Source organism: Quercus lobata, chromosome 11 (genome assembly GCF_001633185.2).
Source record: "Quercus lobata isolate SW786 chromosome 11, ValleyOak3.0 Primary Assembly, whole genome shotgun sequence".
NCBI classification, from domain to species: Eukaryota; Viridiplantae; Streptophyta; class Magnoliopsida; order Fagales; family Fagaceae; genus Quercus; species Quercus lobata.
In genome coordinates, this window is record NC_044914.1 from 41,482,102 (window position 1) to 41,505,334 (window position 23,233).

At 34.3% G+C, this 23,233-nt stretch overlaps 2 protein-coding genes and 1 long non-coding RNA gene across 3 annotated transcripts; all 3 read right to left on the reverse strand.

Annotated features, from left to right (window-relative positions):
* Nucleotides 1–12,020: 12,020 nt before the first annotated feature.
* Nucleotides 12,021–14,325, reverse strand: LOC115967690. The gene is made up of 2 exons (XR_004086516.1): nt 14,173–14,325; nt 12,021–12,250 (listed from the first exon to the last, which is right to left on the reverse strand). It is a non-coding gene; the product is annotated as an uncharacterized LOC115967690 (long non-coding RNA).
* Nucleotides 14,326–16,031: 1,706 nt separating this feature from the next.
* Nucleotides 16,032–18,373, reverse strand: LOC115966879 (replication protein A 70 kDa DNA-binding subunit A-like). Its single transcript, XM_031086023.1, has 10 exons — nt 18,305–18,373; nt 17,932–18,205; nt 17,699–17,795; nt 17,496–17,620; nt 17,325–17,406; nt 17,097–17,232; nt 16,841–16,998; nt 16,627–16,747; nt 16,362–16,541; nt 16,032–16,264 (listed from the first exon to the last, which is right to left on the reverse strand). The coding sequence occupies exons 1-10, from the start codon at nt 18,371–18,373 to the stop codon at nt 16,121–16,123; spliced, it is 1,386 nt and encodes a 461-aa protein (XP_030941883.1). The 3' UTR covers nt 16,032–16,120.
* Nucleotides 18,374–18,695: 322 nt separating this feature from the next.
* On the reverse strand, nt 18,696–22,429 carry LOC115966880. Its single transcript, XM_031086024.1, has 2 exons — nt 22,177–22,429; nt 18,696–22,051 (listed from the first exon to the last, which is right to left on the reverse strand). Exons 1-2 carry the CDS (start codon nt 22,427–22,429, stop codon nt 18,696–18,698), a joined length of 3,609 nt encoding a protein of 1,202 aa, XP_030941884.1.
* Nucleotides 22,430–23,233: the final 804 nt, after the last annotated feature.

A 23,233-nucleotide genomic window follows, 5' to 3' on the forward strand; every position in this document is an offset into this window, starting at 1 on the left:
CTTTATTCCGTGCCAAATTTGCTTGTAATTCAGCATTTAGTAACCCTGTATTTAGGTGGGTTTGATGTAAGGGTAGTGAGTGAGATAGAGTGAAGTTTGCTCAAGAGTGTGCAAGAAAACAGAGTCTCGCGGCTGGGTCTCGCGGGTGACTCGCAGCTTCAAGCTGCCAGAAGCAATCTCACGTGCCAAGCATGCTGGAAGGTGAACAGTCTGCTAGCTGGAGCACTACAGGACAAAACAGGACAACTGGCCATACGGTTATCTCGCGACTGGATCTCGCGACTTAGTCAAGCCGCGAGGTCAAGCCGCGAGCCACCCCTGTTTTGTAGAATTCTGACGTTTCACATTCCTCTCCACTCCAGTATAAATACCCCTATTACCCACGATTGAAAGAGAGCTTCCAGAGAGAATTTTGAGAGAGAAACCCTAAAGAAAAACCAGATTGTTTCACCCACAATCTCTACCTTAGAATCTCTTCAAATTCCTCATCTCTCTTCCTCTCCATTGTTAAATCCTTGAGAGGCATTATCCCAAACCTGGTTCTCACCATCATCATCACTGTGAGACAGTTGTTTGGATTTCTGGGAAGCAGTTAGGAAGGAGCCAATCTTCATTGGTTGATGCTACGGTTTAGTAGCGGAATCCGGGAAGCTAGAAAAGAAAAAGGTTCGGCGCAACCTCGTTGGAGCAAGAAGCTTGGAGGGCTTAGGTGCACTGGGTAGATTAGGCTTGGAGGGTCTATTGCTATCCTTGTATCCCAACTATATTTTCTAGTGGATTGATTACCGCTTGGAGGGCGGCGGAGAGGTTTTTCGCCGAGGGCTTCGGTTTCCTCTTCGATAACACATCGCATGTTGTCTTTGTGTTTGCATCTTCCTTCCTCTCTATCTTTGCCTTTTATTTATCTGCTGTGGATTTTATTCTGTTATGGCTTAGATAGTTTTTAATCAATTTCGTATGATAGCATATGTTAAGTTTCCGCACACTTGTTGTTTGACATATTGCTTGAATTGATTAAGTTTTAATTTGGGGGTCTAAACGTTCAAAGGTGTTTTTACACGTTTTTGAACTTTCAATTTATTGTCATCTCCCTATCGTTGTACTTTTCACTACAACCACTTATTATCTTGTTAGTCCAGTTTTCAGTATTGAGAGAATTTATGTGTTTTTCCATCCACTTACAAAAATTATGGAAACAAACTGCACTATCATTTACAGATTCTCTCTCTGTTCAATCAGCTTGGTCTGACTTTGAAAAGGCCCGTCCTTTCACGTCATGATTGGGTCAAGCAGGTGTGATCATGAGTAAAAGGAGAGGATTTTTTCTCCACGTGGGACAGCCCCCACCTTTGATAGAGTAGATCATTTAACGCCTTTGTCACAAATCATTTTTGACCTATTGGTTCAAGTGGCATAGCCGCATAGGTGGTCTTTTTTATGCATATTGTAGTACTAGTCGCTAACCCGTGCGATGCATGGAAATAATTACCAGATGATTTCGGGGGGAAAAAATAGTTATAACCTTTCATATTAGATATATCAAAATGTGTCTGTAAGGTTGAATTTAATCAACCATTTTATTGGCTTTATTCTATGCCAAATTTACTTGTATTTCAGCATTTAGTAACCCTGTATTTAGGTGGGTTTGGTTGTAAGAGTAGTGAGTGAGATAGAGTGTTGATTGCTCAAGAGTGTGCAAGAAAACAGAAACTCGCGGCTTAATCTCGCGGGTGGCTCACGGCTGCAAGCCGCTAGACGCAGCACACATGCCAAGCATGCTAGAAGGTGAACAGTCATGGTAGCTGGAGCACTACAAGGCAAAATAGGACAATTGGCCATACGGTTATCTCGCGACTGGATCTCGTGACTCAGTCAAGTCGCGAGGCCAAGCCGTGAGCCACCCCTGTTTCGAAAAACTTGACGTTTCACATTCTCCTCTCACCTCAGTATAAATACCCCTTATACCCACAAATAAAAGAGAGCTTCCAGAGAGAATTTTGAGAGAGAAACCCTAGAGAAAAACAAGATTGATTCACCTACAATCTATACATTAGAATCTCTTCAAATTCCTTAACTATCTTTCTCTCCATTGTCAAATCCTTGAGAGGCATTTTACCAAAACCTTATTCTAACCATATTCATCACTGTGAGAGGGCTGTTTGGTGTTCTGGGAAGCAGTTAGGAAGGAACCAATCTACATTTGTTGATGCTATGGTCTAGTAGTGGAATCCGGGAAGCTAGAAAAGAAAAAGGTTCAGCGCAATCTCTTTGAAGCAAGAAGCTTGGAGGGCTTAGGTGCACTGGGTAGATTAGGCTTGGAGGGTCTATTACTATCCATGTATCCTAACTACATTTTCTAGTAGATTATTTACTGCTTGGAGAGTGGCGGAGAGGTTTTACGCTGAGGGCTTCGATTTCCTTTTCAATAACACATCGCGTGTTGTTTTTGTGTTTGTATTTTCCTTTCCTTTTATCTTTGCCTTTTACTATCTGTTGTGGGTTGTGATTTTAATTTGACTTAGATTGTTTATCCAATTCTATATTATAGCTTGTGTTCATTTTCCGTACACTAGTTGTTTGACATAAAACTTGAATTGGTTAATTTGTAAATTGGGGGTCTAAACGTTCAAGGGTGTTTATACACATATTTGAACTTTCAATTGGTATCAAAGCGGGTGCACTTCTAGTGGTTTCATTACCATTGTGTGATCCTTGACTCCCTATTGAGATGGATCGGTCTCAGTCCCTAAATGCACCTCCATATTTTGATGGTAGTAATTATACTTTTTGGAAGGTTCGCATGAGAGTTTTTCTGTGTTCTATTGATGAATCTGTTTGGGATGCTGTTGAGATAGGTTGGACCAGGCCTGAGGAAGCCAAATCCACATAGGATAAGGCAGCACTCGCTGCATCTAATACTAATAGTAAAGCACTTAATGCTATTTTCTGTGGTGTGTCTCTAGATGAATTTCACAAGATCTCCCACATTATCGTTGCTAAAGAAGCATGGGAGATATTGGAGACCACTTACGAAGGCATGAAGAAAGTAAAAGACACCAAGCTGCAGATGCTAACCACTCGGTTTGAGGAGTTAAAAATGAGTGAGGATGAGTCCTTTGACTTTTTCTATAGCAAGCTAAATAAGGTGATTGTAAGCAAGTTCAATTTGGGAGAGAAAACGAAGGACTCTAAAATTGTAAGGAAGATCCTTTGATCATTACCGGAAATTTTTTGTGCTAAAGTGACAACGATTGAATAGAGCAAGGACCTTGATGATATCAAAGTCCAGGAGCTGGTTGGTTCTCTTCAGACCTATGAGATGCCGCTGCCTAATCAACAGAAGAGTAAATCTCTTGCTCTTAAGACTATTAATGAGAAAGTGGAAGACCATGACTCATCGGGAGAAGATGTGGTTGACAAAGCTATTGTATACCTTATAAAAAATTTCCAAAAATTCTTGAAATTAAAAAATAATGGTAAATTTGGTGATAAAGGAAAATTCCAAAGTTCTGGAAGGGAGAAAAGGGAATTCAAAAAGAAAGATGAAAAAGAATTCCAATCTACACAAGGTGTTACTTGTTTCGAATGCAACGGGCATGGACACTTTAAGAAAGAATGTCTAAATTATTTGAAATCGAAAGGCAAAGTGTATGCCACGACATTGAGTGACTCAGATTCATCTGTCTTAGACTCTGAAGAAAGCTGTGATGGAGAGGGGAACTATTCAGCTTTTATGACTATTGCCCATGTTGAGTCTTCAGACGAGTTGAATCTGCTTGTACGAGACCTTGGAGAACATAGTGATGATGAATCACTGGGAGTTGTTGAAGAATCAAATGCTGATGAAGATGAAAGCACAGCCAACCTTCAAGAGAATTATAACTCATTCCTGGAGAAGTCGAGTGAGTACACAAGGGTGGTCAAGGCTGCTGTGAGAAAAATGAAGAAGGCAGAGGAGGACTATAAAAGTCTTCTAATCCGATATAGGGAGGCCAAATGTGAGATAGAAACACTGAATGGTGAGCTATCAAAAGCTTACACAAAAGTGAGATTTCTTGAACAAGAGGTTGTGCAAGCAAATGCTAAAATAGAAAGGGTCACCACCAAGAAGCTAGATGATGTTATTTCATCTCAAAAGAACTTTTCAGACAAATCTGGATTGGGATATACCGGAGGAAGTAGCTCATCTGGAAATGTCACTAAAGAAGTGAAGTTTATAAAGGCCAAAGAATCAGCTGATGTTGGTCCTACTGCTGCGAAGCCCAAGATAGAGGAGAAGAGAAATGTGAGGAATGAACGGTTGTTGAATTCACGTAATCAATCTGTGGGCAGGTCTGAATCTCGAGCCAAGTCTCGTCCATGACCACAAAGAGGTCCTAGATCAAATTATGTGTGTCATCATTGCGGACTTCAAGGGCATACTCGACCAAATTGTCAAAAGCTGAGAGCAAAGAATAGTGCAACTCCTCAAAGGTCATGAGGACCTAGAAATGATAGAAGAAATTGGGCTGGTGAACCATCAAGAGATCAAAATGATGATCCCGGAATGATGAACTTGATGAAGATGATTGGTGCATTCACCGACTGCTTGGAAAGCTTCACACGATGGTTTGAAAGCCTTAACTCCCGTATCCAATCCTATAAGGAAATCACCCCAAACGCAAGTGACGTGTGGGTGAAAAAGGATACACATGCATAAGCATTACAACATGTCCATGCATTAATACTTCCTATGCTTTGCGACGATGTTTGATTGTTTGCTTGTTATTTATGTTGATGGTTGTTTGTTTGTCTATTTGTGCATACTTTTGGTTTTGTTTTTGTTTTTGTTTTTTATCAATCTTTTTCTTCTTGTGTTAAAAATCCAAAAATCACATAAAAATTAGAAAATCAAAAAGTTTGATTGACATTGTTGAGTTTTTGTCTCAAAACTTGTTTTGCCTTGTACCTTTGTGCTAATGGTTTTGTGCATTTTCGAGCATAGCTTGTTTCTTTGCACTTTTATCACTGTGAGAGAAATATTGAAATCTATGTGATTGTTGTAAATAGATCTTCAAACTTGTCATGAATGATTAGTGAATGGTTATGATGATCTTGAGACTTGCTTAGACTTGTGTCTATATATCTTCCCACTCTTTATTTTTGTTTTTACTAAAAAGAGCTCACCAAATGTAAATCTCCAAATGAAAAGAGATATTGAGCTATAAAAGCCTGTCGCACATACTAGTATTTGACTAAGAAAAAGAGAAAGCGACTAAAAATTAAAATGAAAGTTTGTTCAAAAAGTTAAAGGCTATCTCATCAAAGTAAAGTATCTATTATCACTCTCACAATGAGAGGTGATTATCTTGAAAAGATCAAAAAGATCAAATGTTATGATTGAAAGTGGAGTCAAATGTAAAGTTTCAAGATATGTTATCAAGTTTTGTGGGAGGTCATATATACATATTTCTATAATTGAGATGGGTCACTTGATCTAGTGCTAATTGTGTATGCCTCGGTTGAATTGATCATTGAAGCTTCACATTAGACTAAGGACTATCTCATTGTTGATATCCACATACAATACACAAGTTTATGTTCAAAAATGCCATATTCATTTGTGTGATTGTACTTGTTAAAATGTGTTTTCACATGCTCAATCTTTGTTGAGTCAAGTACAAAAAGATTTTTGAATGTTTTAGGTGTTTTTGGAAAGTATTATGTTCTTAAAATCTGAAAATTTCAAAAAATCATTTTTGCCCTGTTTTGGCGACTCAGTCGCGGGTAAGTCAAGTCGCGGGCCTCAGTCGCGAGTTCGCTGGTTTATTTTGGTGACTTGTTTGCGAGTGGAAGGTCCAGTCGCGAGGGTTACTTAGAGATTTTCATGGGTCAACTTGCGACTCTCTTGTGGGTAGACCTTCCAGTCGCGAAAAACACTTAGACAATTTTTCAAAATTTCCTCTGTGAGTATTTTGGCGGCTTGATCTGGCGACTTGTTGGCGACTCACTTAAGTTGCAAAAATCGCGTGTTCTGCAAAATGAGCTCATTTTCAATACTTTTCTCAAAAAGGGGTTCTCATTTGCCTGTCTTGCACTCTATGTCTGTTCATTTTCTGATCTTACTTTCACCTATGCATCATCACTGTGGTAATCTTCAAATTCTTTCAACATCTTGTTACCATTCAATCTATCTTCAAGGAAAGGTTTGGGTCTTGTTCTCTACTCTTTGTTTTGCCTTTTCTTCATGTTTTTGTGTTCTCCTTGGTATTCATATTTCTCTTACCTGTGTTTGATCACTTGAGTGTATGATGTTCTCATTTTTGTGTGGTTTTAATCTGACCCACTCTATTGTGTAGCTACATTTGGGTCATTTTTTACCCTCATTGTTATTTTCTGGACATTTCCATCTAGCTTTTAGGGTTTCTTCATTATCCCTAAATTGACACTAACCCACTGCTAATAATGTCTGCTGGATTATGTTCTTTCTTTTCCTCTATTCATGATTCAGACTGGAAATGTCACCATTCAAGAAAGTAGCTGTGAAAGGAGGCAGTTCCAAAGGGAAGGAACATGTCATTGATGTTGATGACTACTCACCTCAAACAAAAGGGACTCATTCTTTATCAAAAAGATTCGATCCCAACAAATTCAGATCCTATACTGCCTTTCAATCTCATGAGAATTATTTCCGAAATGCTACACTATTACTAGAAAGACCTGTTGATCAATCATCACTTCATGACACTGACATTCCGAAATGGTTTGCTCACAAGGATTGGAATTACCTTCTCTCTGATCTGGATGATGCGTATGAAGATTTGGTAAAGGAATTTTATGCCAACGCAATTGTGGAAGAAGATGAACTTAAGTTCTGGGTTAGGAAAAGGAGTTTTTCAGTCTCTCCTGCATATTTGGCAGAGATCCTTCACATCAACCGACCAATGCTTCGACACTCACCGGTTTATGATGATCTTTGTCTTGATGAGGAACTTCTTAAGGTGGGTCTTGGACAAGACTTGGAATTCTCATCCAATGGAAACTCCGTCAGTGTTTCCTCTCTTCCTCCAAAACTGAGAGTGCTTACAATTGTGATGTTTCACAATTTGTACCCTTTATCAAGCACTGGATATATGAACCTCGGACGTGCTTTGTTTCTTCATGACTTAATCTCTAATGTAGAAATTGACATCTGTGCTCATATCTTTCATGTTCTGCACAAAACGGTTCTACGAACTGAGTCTCAAACATGTATTCCCTTTTACTGTCTCATTTCAAGGATCTTGAAGCTCAAAGGAATTTATCCAATGATAGATGAATCTCCTCACTCAAAACTGAGTCCAATCAACATGCGTACACTCAACGCAAGCATTGGACATAGCCGGAAGAGAACCAAACTGGAAACTTCCACATCTCACAGTGGCTCTCATTTCAGCACTCTCTCCCTTGATGAAAAACTTGATCACATTGTATCCTCTATACATGAGTTGAATACAAAGATGTCTGGACTCACATCTACTCTACACCATCATAGCACTCGATAGGATATGAAGTTTACCTCACTTCAAACTCAATTGGATCAGATTTAGTGAAGGCTAGAAGAGAATGTATAGCCTATTCCATGACAGAAAGGGGGACTGATAGCCTGATCAGAGGGGGAGGATATTACCTAAGGGGGAGTGTTTCTACATTCTTCTTCAATCTAAGTTGTTATATTAAGTTGTTATATTATGTTTGTACCCATGTTGCTTTTGTAAGCTTTTAGGGTTATGTTTTATGCATATTTGTAGGTTTTATGGTTTGTACCATGCTTAATGCAGCCTTTTATGTTTTGTTCTAATCAATACTTCTATCTAAATGTCTTGCATTTTGTTTTAAGTACTGTCACTCTTGTGCCCTTGTAGGATTGTTCGTAGATGTATATACTTAGTATATTATGCATTGGTTGAGTGTTGAGCATACAAGTAACTTGTTTTGTTCTTGTTAACTTGTATGTTCAAGTGTTCATTCAAAGTGTGAATGAGCACTGTGATCACTACCTTGTAGTGGTTACCTGTTTGATCAAGCCAAGAGTTGGTTCTTCTCTTCATCTTTGCTTGATCACTTCAAGCCTGTTTCATATGCATTTCATGCTTTTCTGCATACAATGATCATGGTGTATTGTTGTGTTTCATGAGTTTCATGTTCTTATGATTCAAGTGCTTCACAGCTTCTAGAGTTAGGTGTGAGTGAGTTTTGCTCAATTGTTCCCAACTCACATGTTAAGTCTAGAGTCTATTTTAGGGTTTTGTCACAGAATAGCCAAAGGGGGAGATTGTAAGGTTGAATTTAATCAACCATTTTATTGGCTTTATTCCGTATCAAATTTGCTTGTATTTTAGCACTTAGTAACCTTGTATTTAGGTGGGTTTTGTTGTAAGGGTAGTGAGTGAGATGGAGTGTTGATTGCTCAAGAGTGTGCAAGAAAATAGAGACTCGCGGCTTGATCTCACTGGTGGCTCACGGCTGCAAGCTGCCAAACGCAGCACACATGCCAAGCATGCCAGAAGGTGAACAGTCATGCTAGCTGGAAACTACATGACAAAACAGGACAACTGGCCATATGGTTATCTCGTGACTGGATCTCGCGACTCAGTCAAGTCGTGAGGCCAAGCCGTGAGCCACCCCTGTTTTGAAAAACCTGACATTTCACATTCTCCTCTCACCTCAGTATAAATACCCCTTATTCCCACAAATGAAAGAGAGCTCCCAGAGAGAATTTTGAGAGAGAAACCTTAGAGAAAAACAAGATTGATTTACCTACAATCTATACATTAGAATCTCTTTAAATTCCTCAACTCTCTTCCTCTCCATTGTCAAATCCTTGAAAGGCATTTTACCAAAACCTTGTTCTCACCATATTCATCACTGTGATAGGGCTGTTTGGTGCTCTGGGAAGCAGTTAGGAAGGAACTAATCTACATTGGTTGATGCTATGGTCTAGTAGCGGAATCCGGGAAGCTAGAAAAGAAAAAGGTTCGGCGCAACCTTGTTGGAGCAAGAAGCTTAGAGGCTTAGGTGCACTAGGTAGATTAGGCTTGGAGGGTCTATTGCTATCCATGTATCCCAACTATATTTTCTAGTGGATTGTTTACCGCTTGGGGGGTGGCGAAGAGGTTTTACGTCGAGGGCTTCGGTTTCCTCTTCAATAACACATCGCGTGTTGTTTTTGTGTTTGCATCTTCCTTCCCTTTTATCTTTGCCTTTTATTATCTGCTGTGGGTTGTGATTTTAATTTGACTTAGATAGTTTATCCAATTCTATATTATAGCTTGTGTTCATTTTCCGCACACTAGTTGTTTGACATAAAACTTGAATTGGTTAATTTGTAAATTGGGGGTCTAAACTTTCAAGGGTGTTTATACACATATTTGAACTTTCAGTGTCTATTGGAAGGTCATAACTCTTTATATTAGATATATATTAAAGGTGAGTATTTAATGAAAATATGCCTATTAAATAAAAATGTGCAAATTGAATGAAAATGTGTCTATTGAATGAAAATGTGTCTATTGGATAAAAATGTGTCTATTGACTGAAAATATGCATACTGAATGAAAATGTGCATATTGAAGAGTCATAAACATTTCGGTATGAATAGTAGTTCATATTCATTTGATAATTTTTTCTCAACTTCTTCTTTTTCATCATTTTTAGAAACACAAGAAACTTGTGGACTTTTTTCAAAATTGCTATTTGTAGAACCCAATAAATTTGGTTGTGTCATGGGGAGAATTTTGTGCCCATACACTATTGCACATAAAAAGCCAAAAAATATAATTGGACTAAGAACCAGTTATATATAAACTATAAATTAATATGGTGGGAAAATCTAATTCAAACTTAAAATAAATTTCAACTAAAACATAAAAATATTTTTATTACAGTATTCAATGATGAAATGATAAGAAGAATAAATTGTGAAGTGCAAATATGCCAAACACACATTAAATGCCACATGTTTGATTTTAACTGCCGTTATGCCTTGATTTTACCACCAAAGTCTGGCCATTCCAAGCATGGTAATAAAATCTTATACAAATTAGAACACAAGTAATAAAATTGATAAAACTGCCAACAACACAGAATAGTTAATAGGGTATATATTAATATTGAAGACAACGTTTCAACCAATAACAATACACAATACCATTCTTTGAGCAAAATATTAAAATAAAGCAAATGCGCAGGATTCAATTTTTTACAATGGCCAACAATTAAAGTATCAGTATAAAGAGGTATCTACTTCTTGATTATAGTGTCGAAGTCATGGCCATTTCATAAATTATAATACAATCTCACTCTATATTATGGCCATAAGAAAAGATTAAAACAACCCGTAATACTGCTTTAAACCGAATCTCCATTAGCAACTACCCGATTCAAACCCAAATGTTAAAATTTGAATGGAGATGAGGAAATACAAAACAATAACTCCAATAACCAAATATGCTTAAATAAATAATCAAAGCCATTAAGCCAAAAAAAATGTGAATTTAAACTCATTTTACTGAGTCAAACGTTACACAAATAACAATATATATGTTGTGTAACTTTGGCACACAAAGTAAGGCAAAAAGTATGTAACCGAATAGTATAACACCATCTTCTCAAAAAAAAAAAAAAAAAAAAAAAAGAATAGTATAACATCATGATCAATACTTAGAGCAATTTCTCAATCACGGTTGACCAAATTAGTTTCTAACCTTTTCATCAAGGGAATATAGCGCCAATAATGTTGTTTTCTTATTTCTGTACTCGTCTGGCAGGAAAAAAACTGGGAGAAATAAGAAGTGAATGTAAATGCGCAAAAAGAGAGTTAAAAGATATAGTAACGGTAGTAAAATTGTATTGAAACGGTTTGTTTAATCCACCAAATGAAAAGATACAACCATTAGGTTTTTAAATGTAGGCATGTGGCATAAATTTATGTAACCACATGGCGCAATAAGGAGCGGTCAACAAAAAGTCAAACACTTCGGCTATTAGTTATTAACTAGTCGCTAACCCGTGCGATGCACGGGAAAACTATTGAAAATAATATTTTAAAAAGAGAATTTTATTAATTTTAGTTTATATCAAATATTTATTTATGGTAGTTTAAAATTTTATTTCAAATCTTCATTTCATTTTATTTTAGTTGGAATAACTTATATAATTAAATGAAATGCTTATAAATAAGAGATGACATTAATAATATACTATATATAGTTAGTGATTATTCAAGATATCATTCAAATATGACAATTTTTTGGTTTTAAAAAAAGAACAATATTAATGCATTTAAACACAAAATACTATATTGTCCAATAGATATTACAACTTAAAAACTAAAACATGAGTAGTGATTTTTAATGGATTGGGGTAATAGCACAACTTTTAATAGAAAAAAAAATTTTGATTTAAAATTTTTTGGAGTATCACTATAGTAAAAATGCCGAAAGGAAGCAAGAAATTCCATTGAAAAATGCTACAAATACATTTGGGTTTTTTTTTTTTTTCAACGAGCAGGTACAATACTGTTTAGTAGAGTCTTAATACATGGAGGATGCTCCTCCATCCAATACATCATTGTCTAGCAAACCTAGCCAGTTCTTTGCTTCAAATGCTATCTTCTTTGTTGGTCCGTTTGTTCAAAGAAAGCCACAAGAGAAAAATATATTCCTAATAGAAGAACCAACTACCAAGTAGTCTAACGTCATTAAGGATGTGGCCAATGCTCAAATTGGTAGGTCCTACTGACTTTACTTCATCTACCGGACTATTAAATTCACACTCTATCTCTACTACTTGAAGCCCCAAATCTATAGAGGCGGCCCATGTACACCCTTCAACAGGCTATCTAGACTGATTATTTCTCTAAGCTTCCATATATTCCACATCAAGTGTATAGGTTGTTTGCACCAAATCAACTACTAACTTCAAAGTTTCATCCACATGCCTTTTGGTTTCGATTTGACCATAATAGCCAACCTCCACCGCAACTAATACAATCAACTGGATTGGTTAAAACAATTATCAAATACTGGGAGTATAAAAATACAATCAACTGGATTGGTTAAAACAATATATCACATACTGGGAATATAAAAATACAAAACTTGGTATTATGTATATGATACCGTTGAAAGATTTAAATATCATTGCAGGCTTCCTGAATTCCACCCATCACAAAAGCCACGGCTTACATCAAATTGGCCTTTGAAATCTTGATCTCCTTCATCCCTGGAACCTAGAAAATCAAATTTCTGGACTAATTGAAAATTTGTAAATATTTCCAACTATCATCTAACGATGAAATTATTATATCTTTTCAAGAACAAAAAGGAAAACAAAGACCAAACGTTCTATGTAGCAAATTTGAAACCTATCACCAAGAAAAAGAATTAAACCTATTGGAAATTCATTAATTGGTACGCTAAAATATATTGATGAGTAGATAATGGTGATGATGAGAGAATAAAACTTTATAGGAAAAAAATAATATGAATAAATTACTTGTGTGTGCTTTGAAGCTACTACCATCTCTATCAAAATTTTGAGGAGAAAAATAGAATGAAATATATTAATAAAAATAATATATAAATTTTATTATTGATGCAACGATTTCTCTAATGTTAAAGTGAAAAAATAATATTCACTCTCACAACAACTCAAAACATTTACTTAATATATTATATCATCCATACCATCCAGCCACCACTTCCATTCCGGGTGATCATCTCTAACCATCCTCTAAAATTTTGTGGTTGCCTATGTTTCCTGCCCAACACAAAATTTTGCTCCCCACCTTTAAACAAAATTTCACAACTTCACAAATAATTCTTGTCACATTTAGAGATCTCAAACCAACCATTTTCATTGTAGAAACCAAAATACACACTCAGTAGTTCCACCACTATAAATTATACAACAAATTGAACTATAGCAAATATTGGTAACACAAAATCTCATAAAGGATTTAAAAGTATATTCTAAGAGGAAAAAAACAACAAATTTTTAATACAAATAGTTAGAGTCTACCTTTTAATTTGGAGTATGTACATGTTTTCTTAAAGAATATAATCATGTGAAACTTGAAAGCAAGTTCAAAGAATAGGTGCAGTACATAAAACCCAATCATTCATTTAAGTTGGAGAAAAAAAACTCCATCCTGGTTCAATTGAAAAAGCATAAAAAAAATGACAGTCATGTTTTATCACACAAAAAATGACATTGAGAAAATAAGGCCAACAAATACATCTCACCTTGATTAAATCAACAACACATCATCACATTCCCTACTTATCTTCCTCCTTACCACTCTCCATGTATAAAGACTTCCAGAACAACAACAACAAAAAATCACTTACAAATTTTATCAAACGGCTTGTGTACATGTAAGAAAAAAAAAAACTTAATGAAAAGAGAGAATTTTAAAAAGAAAAGAGAGTACCATGTTGCAGCAACACCAGCATCAATATAAACAACAATACTAACCAACCCCAACCTTCAAAAAAAATTCTCACAAAATCCAAAATAGTGGCAGCTCAACATAACATTCCATAGGCTATCATATAATAAGATCCAAAGATTATAATAATTTATAAAAAGGGAAAACCAATGTAAATGAATACGACAGTAAAAATATATATCAAACCAAAACAAACCCAAAATTGAAATCAAATAGAAGAATCCTAGGAAACAAAAATCCAATAAAAATTGCATAACCAAAAAAAGGGAAAAAGAAAATCCAAACCAATGTAAAATGAAGATGAGAAAAACACTATATATCAACTAAAACAAACCCAGAATTAAAACCAAATAGAAGAATCCCAAGAAACCAAAAATCCAATAAAAATTGCACAAAAAAAAAAGGGAAAAAGAAAATCTAATTACAAAAATTTCGTGATTCTTCTTTGCCATAGATTTGACAACAAAGTAAGAAGAAGAAAACGTGGAAATCTGCAAAGAAAAAAAAAAGAAAAAACTTAAATCCAGAGCAACCCACAACCATAAACCAACAAAATTCCATAAAAACAAAAACAAAAAAACTTAAATCCAGAGCAACCCACAACCACAAACTAACAAAATTTCATGAACAATTGAAGCGGAGAGAGAGAGAGAGAGCAATATATAGAAATTAAAGGAGAGTAAAAAACATGTTTTAATTACCTCAAAATAAAACATGATGGGCTGGATTGAGCGATGATGGAGAGGCAAAGAGAAATCGATGTAGTGGCAGTGATCCATGGTGGCGGCGGCGGCAGGAGGATCGAGTTTTGGCGTATATTACAAAACAGAGAGGTTGTGGGGTTTAGACGTGAAGGCTGAAGAGGGAGTTGTAACTTGGATTAGGGTTCTAATTTGATAATATATATATATATATATAGTTAAGAAGAATTAAAAAAAAAAGATAGAAAAAAAAAGAAAAAAAGAGAGGTGACGTGAAAGCTGATTGGGGAGGTGTGTGGGGGGATTAAATGGATAAATTCTAATATAATAAAACATCTAAAAGAATAAAAAAAAAAGTGTCGTGGAAAATTGTAGAGGTAGCAGGGGCTTCGGTTTTATATATATACTAGTCGCTAACCCGTGCGATGCACGGGAAAATTATTGAGTATAATATAAAATTTAATCTTGGTTTATTTTACTACAACACCAAAATTGAATTTGTAAAAGAAAATCATGTATCTAAAACATTTGCTAACAGCTATACGTTTTAGACATTTGAAATGAAAAATAATGATTTTTTAAGTCCAAGAACCATCTAAAAGTGTCAACATTGTCTCAACACATACAAACATGATGAATATATCATCATTCATTATAAGTAAAGAAAATTTAGAAAATATATAACATGTAATTGAGTTTTAGTAAATCTGTTTTGATTTTTGAACCTTTTTTTTTTTTTTTTGCTGAATATACCCGCTGTAAGGTTGAATTATATATGAAAGGTGCATGATAGGCATACGACTTACTTTTCTAATATTACGTATTATAAACACATTAAAATTACTATATATAGGGTTATAGTAATTTTTTTGTGCAAACATATTAAATATAAAAATTAAATATATTATTATATAGTCTATTATAGTGCGTTTTTAATAGATATGCTGCATAGTATAGCAGAATGAAGTCAATACCATCCGTGGCCATTTCAGTTTGATAAAAAAAACGAAATATTTCGATACCATTTAATACTGGTGTACGATTTCGGTTTACCTCTAATTTTTTATATTCATTATTCAAAATCTATATAATTTGTTGCAAATATTTAAAATGATAATTTACATATATGTTTAACCTTTAGAATTGTGCTAGGACCACATAAATGGACACAATTTTGTACTACAACTTGCCACATGACGAGTTATAATTGGCAAAGATGTGTCAATGGGCCATGTGAGAACATACTTTTACCAATCATAACTCACCATGTGACACAAAATTTTGCTGATTTATGTGGTCCTAGCATAATTCATAAATAAAAGAAAATACATAGATTATACTTTTGATGATTTTTTTTTTTGGATGAATAATAAAAATTACTTAAAATAAATAAATAATTAAATAAAAAAAAAAGGGTTCACGTGGGTCAGGGCACATTTCCACACTTTTAACAAAAGGTAAAAGTCTCTTCTTTGATGAAAAGTAAAAGCAATAGGCAAAGAAAGTTGAAAGAAACATTAGTCAGTAAGAACAACACGTAGACTATCATGAGAAATCAACAGGTGGACTATCATGCATGAATCAATTGAAACCAATACAACAGGTGGACAATCATGCAAAACCAGTAAATTGGCAAAAATATGAGAAAACAACAGGTGGACCATCATTTATACATCAAGTAAGACCAATACAACAGGTGGATAACATGCATCCATCAAATATAACCAATACAACAGGTGGATAACATGCATCCATCAAATATAACCAATACACATGTAGACAAAACCATTAACATCAATTTCTCAGAATATTTAACATCACCTATTCCTTCGTTAACTATTTTGTAAGGTCATTTATCTATTCCCAACAGATAGCAGAACACCTTCCTAATGGTGATTGCATTATTGTAAGAAAAGTTGAAATAATTTGTAACATAAGTTTCAACATATTAAAGGAGTTTTTGTTTCCTTTTCCTCTTTTGTCGATCTGCAATAGGTGTGAGCTGTACATGACTTGCATCATTTGTAGGATTAGCATCTTTTTCACTTGGTAAGTTGTTGTCAGAATCATTTGTAGCATCGCTCATATAATACTGTTAAAAGACTATAGTGTAAATTTTATTCCGATATGAATAAGTAACATTAAAAATATCTAATTTTTTTATTTAAATTTAATATAAAAGTACTCACATCAGTTATTTGATCAAGTTTAACTGAATTGTCAATCTGCATAACAGGATCAAAAACTTTCTTTACTGTGTAGATCTCCCATCCTTGTTTGAGGTTATAATCATTGAGTTCCAATTGGAAGACAAATGTTTTCCCAATAAGGTTTGCTATTTGCATAGGCATGTCAAACTCTTCAGGTACCTTGTAGAAATAGTAGGACATAAATTGTAAGATCAATTATAGTAAAGAATATATTAAGTACTATTTGTGAATTTCAAATTCTCACCTGTGAACATTTATTTATAAGTTCTTTTGCTGATATATGGAGTAATTTTTCAGCCATAGAATCAAATAAAATGAATGTTGTCAATCCTGTGTCATCTTCAACTTTCAGTTCAATTCTATACCTGAAAGAAGGCATGGTAGATATAATTTTAATTAATTTTTTTTTTCACTTTTCTTTATATATATATATAGTTATACTTTTATATTATACATACCTTGGGATTGGGAAGCCTGCCAGTTTGTTACAACGATCACACCACAAATGTTCACCTCTTGGTTTAACCTTTCTACGACATGTTTCGCATGACATAAAGTACCAACCAAAAGCTGTTTCAATTTTTGTAATCTTTCCATGGCAGGTGAAGATAGTCTCCTGGAATTTCAAATTTATTGAATGATTTATTTGTAAAATTTAACATGCCATTGACAATTTCATTTTAGGATTTTTCTTTTGAAGACCTTTTCCCTTACCTTATTTTCAGAGTTCCAGACCATGTTTAGTATTTCAATTATGGTTCTTCTGCTATTATTCATCTCTTCTTCAATTGTTCTTTGTGGCTTAAATTGTCTTGGCAGCTCTTCTATAAGATGATCATTTTTCACGTCCCTATGATTGTAACATAAAGAAGTTAGTATAAGCTTGCGTATACTGTAAAATATTATATAACATATATTGCTAAAAAGATATAGATTACTTACTGATCCATAAACGCAGAAGTCTCTGGAATCTCCAAATTTATATAAATTTTTGTTCCGCTTGTAGATGATAAGTTATATTCCCCTACATTTATATGGAGGAATTTTTTAAAATGCACATATAATTTATTAATGTAGTTATAAATATGCAAATGAAAGAAACAATGTACTGACCTTTAAAAGTTTTCACAATTAGACATGTAGCAACTATAATAAAAGGTCCCGGATTCCTTTTGAAGAGGTTATCATCAATTTCATTTGCAACTGGTCCCCAAAGGGTAAGCTTTATTTTATTTCCTCTGTTCAAATATTGTTATTAATGTAAATTTATATTATATATATTCAATGTATTGGAACTTGTAAGAATTAAAACGTACTGTATAGTCATCACAGTTATGTTTCTCATTGCAACTTTTGATCCTTTAATGATAGGATGTTCAATTGGACCGATAGCAACCACTTTTGCAATAATATCTATGCATCATAAAAATTCTAATGTTAGTTATTTTCATTTATGATAATGATATAATTTACTTTATATAACAACAATATAATGTAAGATTTTCTAACAATAATAGAATGCAAAATTTATATTTAGTCAATTTAATACCTGATAGCTGGACATGGTTGTTAAGTCGTTGAACGATGGTGTTGTAGTCAACAAATTCAAATTTATGATGAGGTATATTGACTTCAGTTTCTGTTAATTCTTGAATGTTGGTTGTTGGCAAGAATATGATCTTTTGCTCATTTTGAATTGGCCTATAGAATTCATTGCAATTACCAACTTCAAAGTTTGATAATGCATACAGCTGCCCTTCTTTCAGAAAAGGTTTGAGTTTTTTTGAAATATTCTTATGAATGGTAGAATGTATTGCATTATTCTGCAAGCAAAAGATGTTAGTTGAATGTATATAAAGTGAATAATATATATAATGTATAAGAAACGTTTTGCTGTGTTTTTTTAAAAAACTTATACAAACCTGTTCATCAATAAGAATCATATCTGAACTGATAATTTCTTGATTGTTTCTATTTACAGCATCCCACATCCTTGATACTCTAATTTTGATTTTGTACTTGTCACTCTTGTTTGAAAGCTAATTAAGAAAACTGAACTCCATCATCTTTAAGTTTTTGACCTTTGGCTGCATACATCATTCAATATGATAATTAGTAAAATAAAGTGATGGCATTTCGATGGTAATCAAACATTTAATTTATAGTAGTTTCATTTCTTTAGCAGTAACCAGGTAGAATAATAGTAAATAAATAAAGTCAAACACATTAATAAGAACTAAAATGGAAGAGTTGTACAGATGTATATATGACATTTTAACATATAAATTTATTTTACCTTATATGACCAACAACTTAAATAAGTTTGGTGAAAACCTCCTTGTACACAATGTTTTTTGTTTCACAACTTTGATCAGTTTCATCATTAATTATGCGGAACTTCAACCCATTTCTGCTTGTTACTCTAGAAACTGCAACATATAATTGTCCATGACTGAAAACTGGTTTAGGCAAATAAACTCCCACATGTTTCAATGACTGTCCTTGGCTTTTATTTATTGTCATTGCAAAACACACAGAAATTGGGAATTGTCTCCTGTTTAGAACAAAAGGCCATTTCGAATCAGTTGGAGATAATGTTATCCTCGAAATGAACACGCAGTTGCCTATATTAGTGCCAGTAATAATTTTTGCTTCTATAACCCATGTAGCCAACTTTGTAATAATCAACCTTGTTCCATTACAAAGCCCTTCATTCTGGTTCAAGTTTCTAAGCAACATAATAGGCAAGCCTACTTTTAATGTCAACTTATGATTTGGCAATCCAGGAAATCTTAAGCTGTTTAAAAACTCAATAGGGTATAAAATGTCTTGATCAGGAACATTCAAAGAAGCCTTGCAAATAGAATCTGAACTCAAATATTCATGTTCTACTCCATTTACTGATGAGATTATGTAGTCATTTAATTCCTCTACAACTTCATTTGTAGGGCCAAGAATTGCCCTTTCTTCAATGTAACTTGCATCCATGTATTGAGCATTCAAATCAGGGTATGTGCTATTAATAATATCTTCCAGTGGATTTTGTGTAGGTTGGATGATTAGATCATGAGGAATTGTAATGTTATTGTCACCATCACCTTCTCCCAAATCACCATTACCTATTTTTAAAATCCATTCACTAAAATCTTGTACAGATAATCCTTCTATTTCACTCATATTGTTCTGCAAAAGTCTCATATTTTGTTGTAGTTTAAACACATGACAATAATTCCATAAGTGTGACTGACAAATTGTAGATTGGACAATATCTTCACGTCTTCCCTTTTTCACAACTGGAAGTATTTGCCGAAAATCACCACCTAAAACCACAACTTTGCCACCAAAAGGTTTTTCTAAATTCATTGGATCTTCAATCTGCAGTATATCTTGAAGGCTGCGATTAACAGCTTCAAAGCAATTTCTATTTGCCATTGGTGCCTCATCCCAAAGTATTATACTTGTTTTCAAAAGAAGTTCTGCTGTCTGTGTTTTTTGCTTTATTTCACAGGTTGACTCATCATTAACATTAATCGGAATGTGGAATCGTGAATGTGCTATCCGGCCACCAGGAAGTAAAAGAGCAGCAATACCTGAAGAAGCAACTGCTAGAGCAATTTTTCCTTTTGATCTTACAGCAGCCAAAATTGTTCTATAAAGGTATGTTTTTCCCGTTCCACCATGACCATAGACAAAAAACATGCCCCCACTTTCAGAAAAAACAGCTTCCATTATAGAATTATAGATATTTCTTTGTTCATTGTTGAGGCCAGATATCAAGATCTCATGTTCTCTTTGCAAACTTCCTATATTATATGACATTTCTTCTTCAATAAGTCTATTTCTTTTATGAATAAGAATATTTACATCTGGCTGAGGCATTTGAGGATAGTCTTTCAAAGATTTCCCATATTGTTGGAGGATTTGATCAATTTCATACAAGCCATAATTTTTCAATTGACTATCAGATAATATCAAATCATGGAAATGGGAGATATGTCTTTGTCTATTAAGTATATCTTCCGTAAGAATTTTCCAATTAGAATCCCATAAAATTAAAGGATCAGATACTTCACAAAACATGAGTATGGTAACAAATAGTTGGCGTAACTGTTTGCCACTGGCCCAATGTGCAGCTTCATTTATGCATTCATGCCACTCTTTATCATCATCTAGAAGCCCAAGTGCATAACATGCATCTTTGTAAGTAGGATAAGTAATATTTTTTACAGTCATTATCTCTTTAAAGTTTTTTGGGCCTTTGACAATGTTAAGCAACATTCTCAAGTAAAATCGATCTCCACTTGAAGGGTGAGCATTATATACTCTTCCAATACATTTTCTACCTTTTCTTCGTTTCCATTGCTTAACATTTTGATGCCATACCCATTTTGTAGGAAATTCAGCATAAGTTAACTCACGAGCATCTTCAAAAGCTTCATTAGTTTTCATCCATTCAGTAAATTTTGTGTCTTTGATTCCTGGCCTTTGTAAAATGTTGTTCAAATTTGCATTTTCTGGATATATAATGGGATTTTCATTTTCTAAATGAAAGTTTAATCTTTCAACTGGTGGATTTCGAAACTGAATCGGAAATTCAAATATTCTCCAACATGCTTCAGAAGCTGAAATATACCTACAATCCAAATATGCTTTGGTCTCATCAACAACAATGCTTGGTTGTTGTTCGTCATTATCAGTACCTGGCAGATTTTCTTGTAAAACAATTGTGACTCTATCTGGTCCCTTATTTATGTATTTAAATAAATATTTAATCGATCGAGATCTATTGCACCATTCCACATTCAAATGTGACTGGTACTTTACCAGTAAGTCTACATTATATGGCACAACATACCGATTATCCAAAGTAATTCCATTTTTTACTATTGTCTTCCCATCATTTCTTCTTCTATAAACGGGGAAACCTTCTTCATCGATAGTTGTCTCTTCATAAAATTTTTTTGGAAAATGTTTTGTACATTTGTCATTAGCCATACAAGGTGATCTTGGGTTTGCATATCCACATGGCCCATGCATCATAAACTGTTTTACATCTTCATAAGCAATTGGATCTTTATGTGGATCTGGTATTTCTGCTGTAATAATACTGTCAATGTCTGCTGGGCTTGGGCACTTATCTTTTGGATCCAAGAAAAGGAGAATATGTGCATGCGGAAGACCTCTTTTCTGAAATTCGATTGTGTATACTACTGCAATGACTCTTCCAAAATGAGATTCATGCCTCAAATCATGTAATAATTCATCCAACTTTATTTTAAAAACCCTTGTTACAATATCTGGTCGGTCCCCAACATTTTGGCCTTCTATAAATTCCAAGCACTGTGTGATTTCAGACCATTTTGGATTGCAAGTAAATGTCATAAACAGATCTGGATATCCTACCCTTCTACATATAGCCATTGCATCTTGATAATTCTGAGCCATGTATCTTGGGCTTCCAGTAAAAGAGGAAGGTAAGATGATCCGCTTTCCAACTGTTTTTGGATTTGTATCACCACGAAGCACAGCATCTTTAAGCCCACCATATAGTTCAGATCTTAATTTCAATTGGTTTTGCCTTACCCATTGTAATCTTTCCTCTTCAATGGAAGTATAGGCATCGACTATGAATTGTTGAAAAAGCCTTCCACCAAGCAATAATGTGTTACCTTCATGAGATCTTTGTTGAAGTCTAAAAGCATAATATTCCCTCATTGTTATTGATTCTTTTTTTTTTTAGATCTTGTTCCATCAAAATTCTTATAAGGTATATCAGATCTATACCCATCCTCACCGTAAGGAAAAAGCAATGGATATTGTAAAGCCATATAGCTCGGATGACTTCCATATATACGCTGCAATCCTGAACTCTGGTTTTCAACAATAATATCCCTTTCACAATTTTCAGTATTTAAATCTCCAACAATAATAGCAGCAACTTCAGTACTATCAGGTAAGTTATATTGTCTAGAATCATAATTGCGACTTCCAATAAGACGTATCCTTACATCATGCAGATCAGACTCATTGAATCTATCCCTAGCCATCCTGAAGTACTTGACCAATTGATTGCAATTGTCTAACATATTCAATAATCCAATGACAATATCTATATCCACATCTTTTCTATGATCAACAGATGTAACGGCATCAATTCTGTTTGCTATCTCATTCTTAGTATCATAAATATAAAGCTGTGCAAATTGTGTCTTTTGGCCATCAACAGGAATAAGAGATCCAATTCTATGATGATTTTGGCCATTTAGACGGAAAACATATGGAGCAGTACCATTATTCACTGAACGATCTATATTACCTCCCAAAGAAGTGAAAGCGAAGAGAGAATTATAGATTCTTATCCCCACTCGAAATTTATTTGATCTCTGATCATTGCTTATGCTGAGCAATCTTTTAAGAAAAGGTGGAGGATCCTTCAAAAATGTAAGTTCAATTCTGCCTTCTGAACAACATAAACTGAATTTAGGCTTCTTAGGCTTTCTAGATTTAATTGTTCTCTCCTCATACCAAAGTTGAGCTCCACAGTGTTCACATACTTGTGTTGGAGGTCCTAAATTCATTGCGTCCATAAATTTTCCTACAAAAAAATTGAAGGATCATTTTTTGGGAACCTAATATTTAAGGTTGGTATTGAGGACTAAAAATTGTAATACTTACGATGTTTTCGTCTAGGGTCAAAGGTTGAAAGATTATTTGCTTCTCTATCAGAGTCATCACAAAAATCATGTTCAGCAACTGTAATATTCATTGTTGAGCTTTCACTATCATTTGTCCGTTCCAGGTCTAAGATGTAAACAAAATCAAAAACGAATTCTTCAAAGCAAAATTTCTAT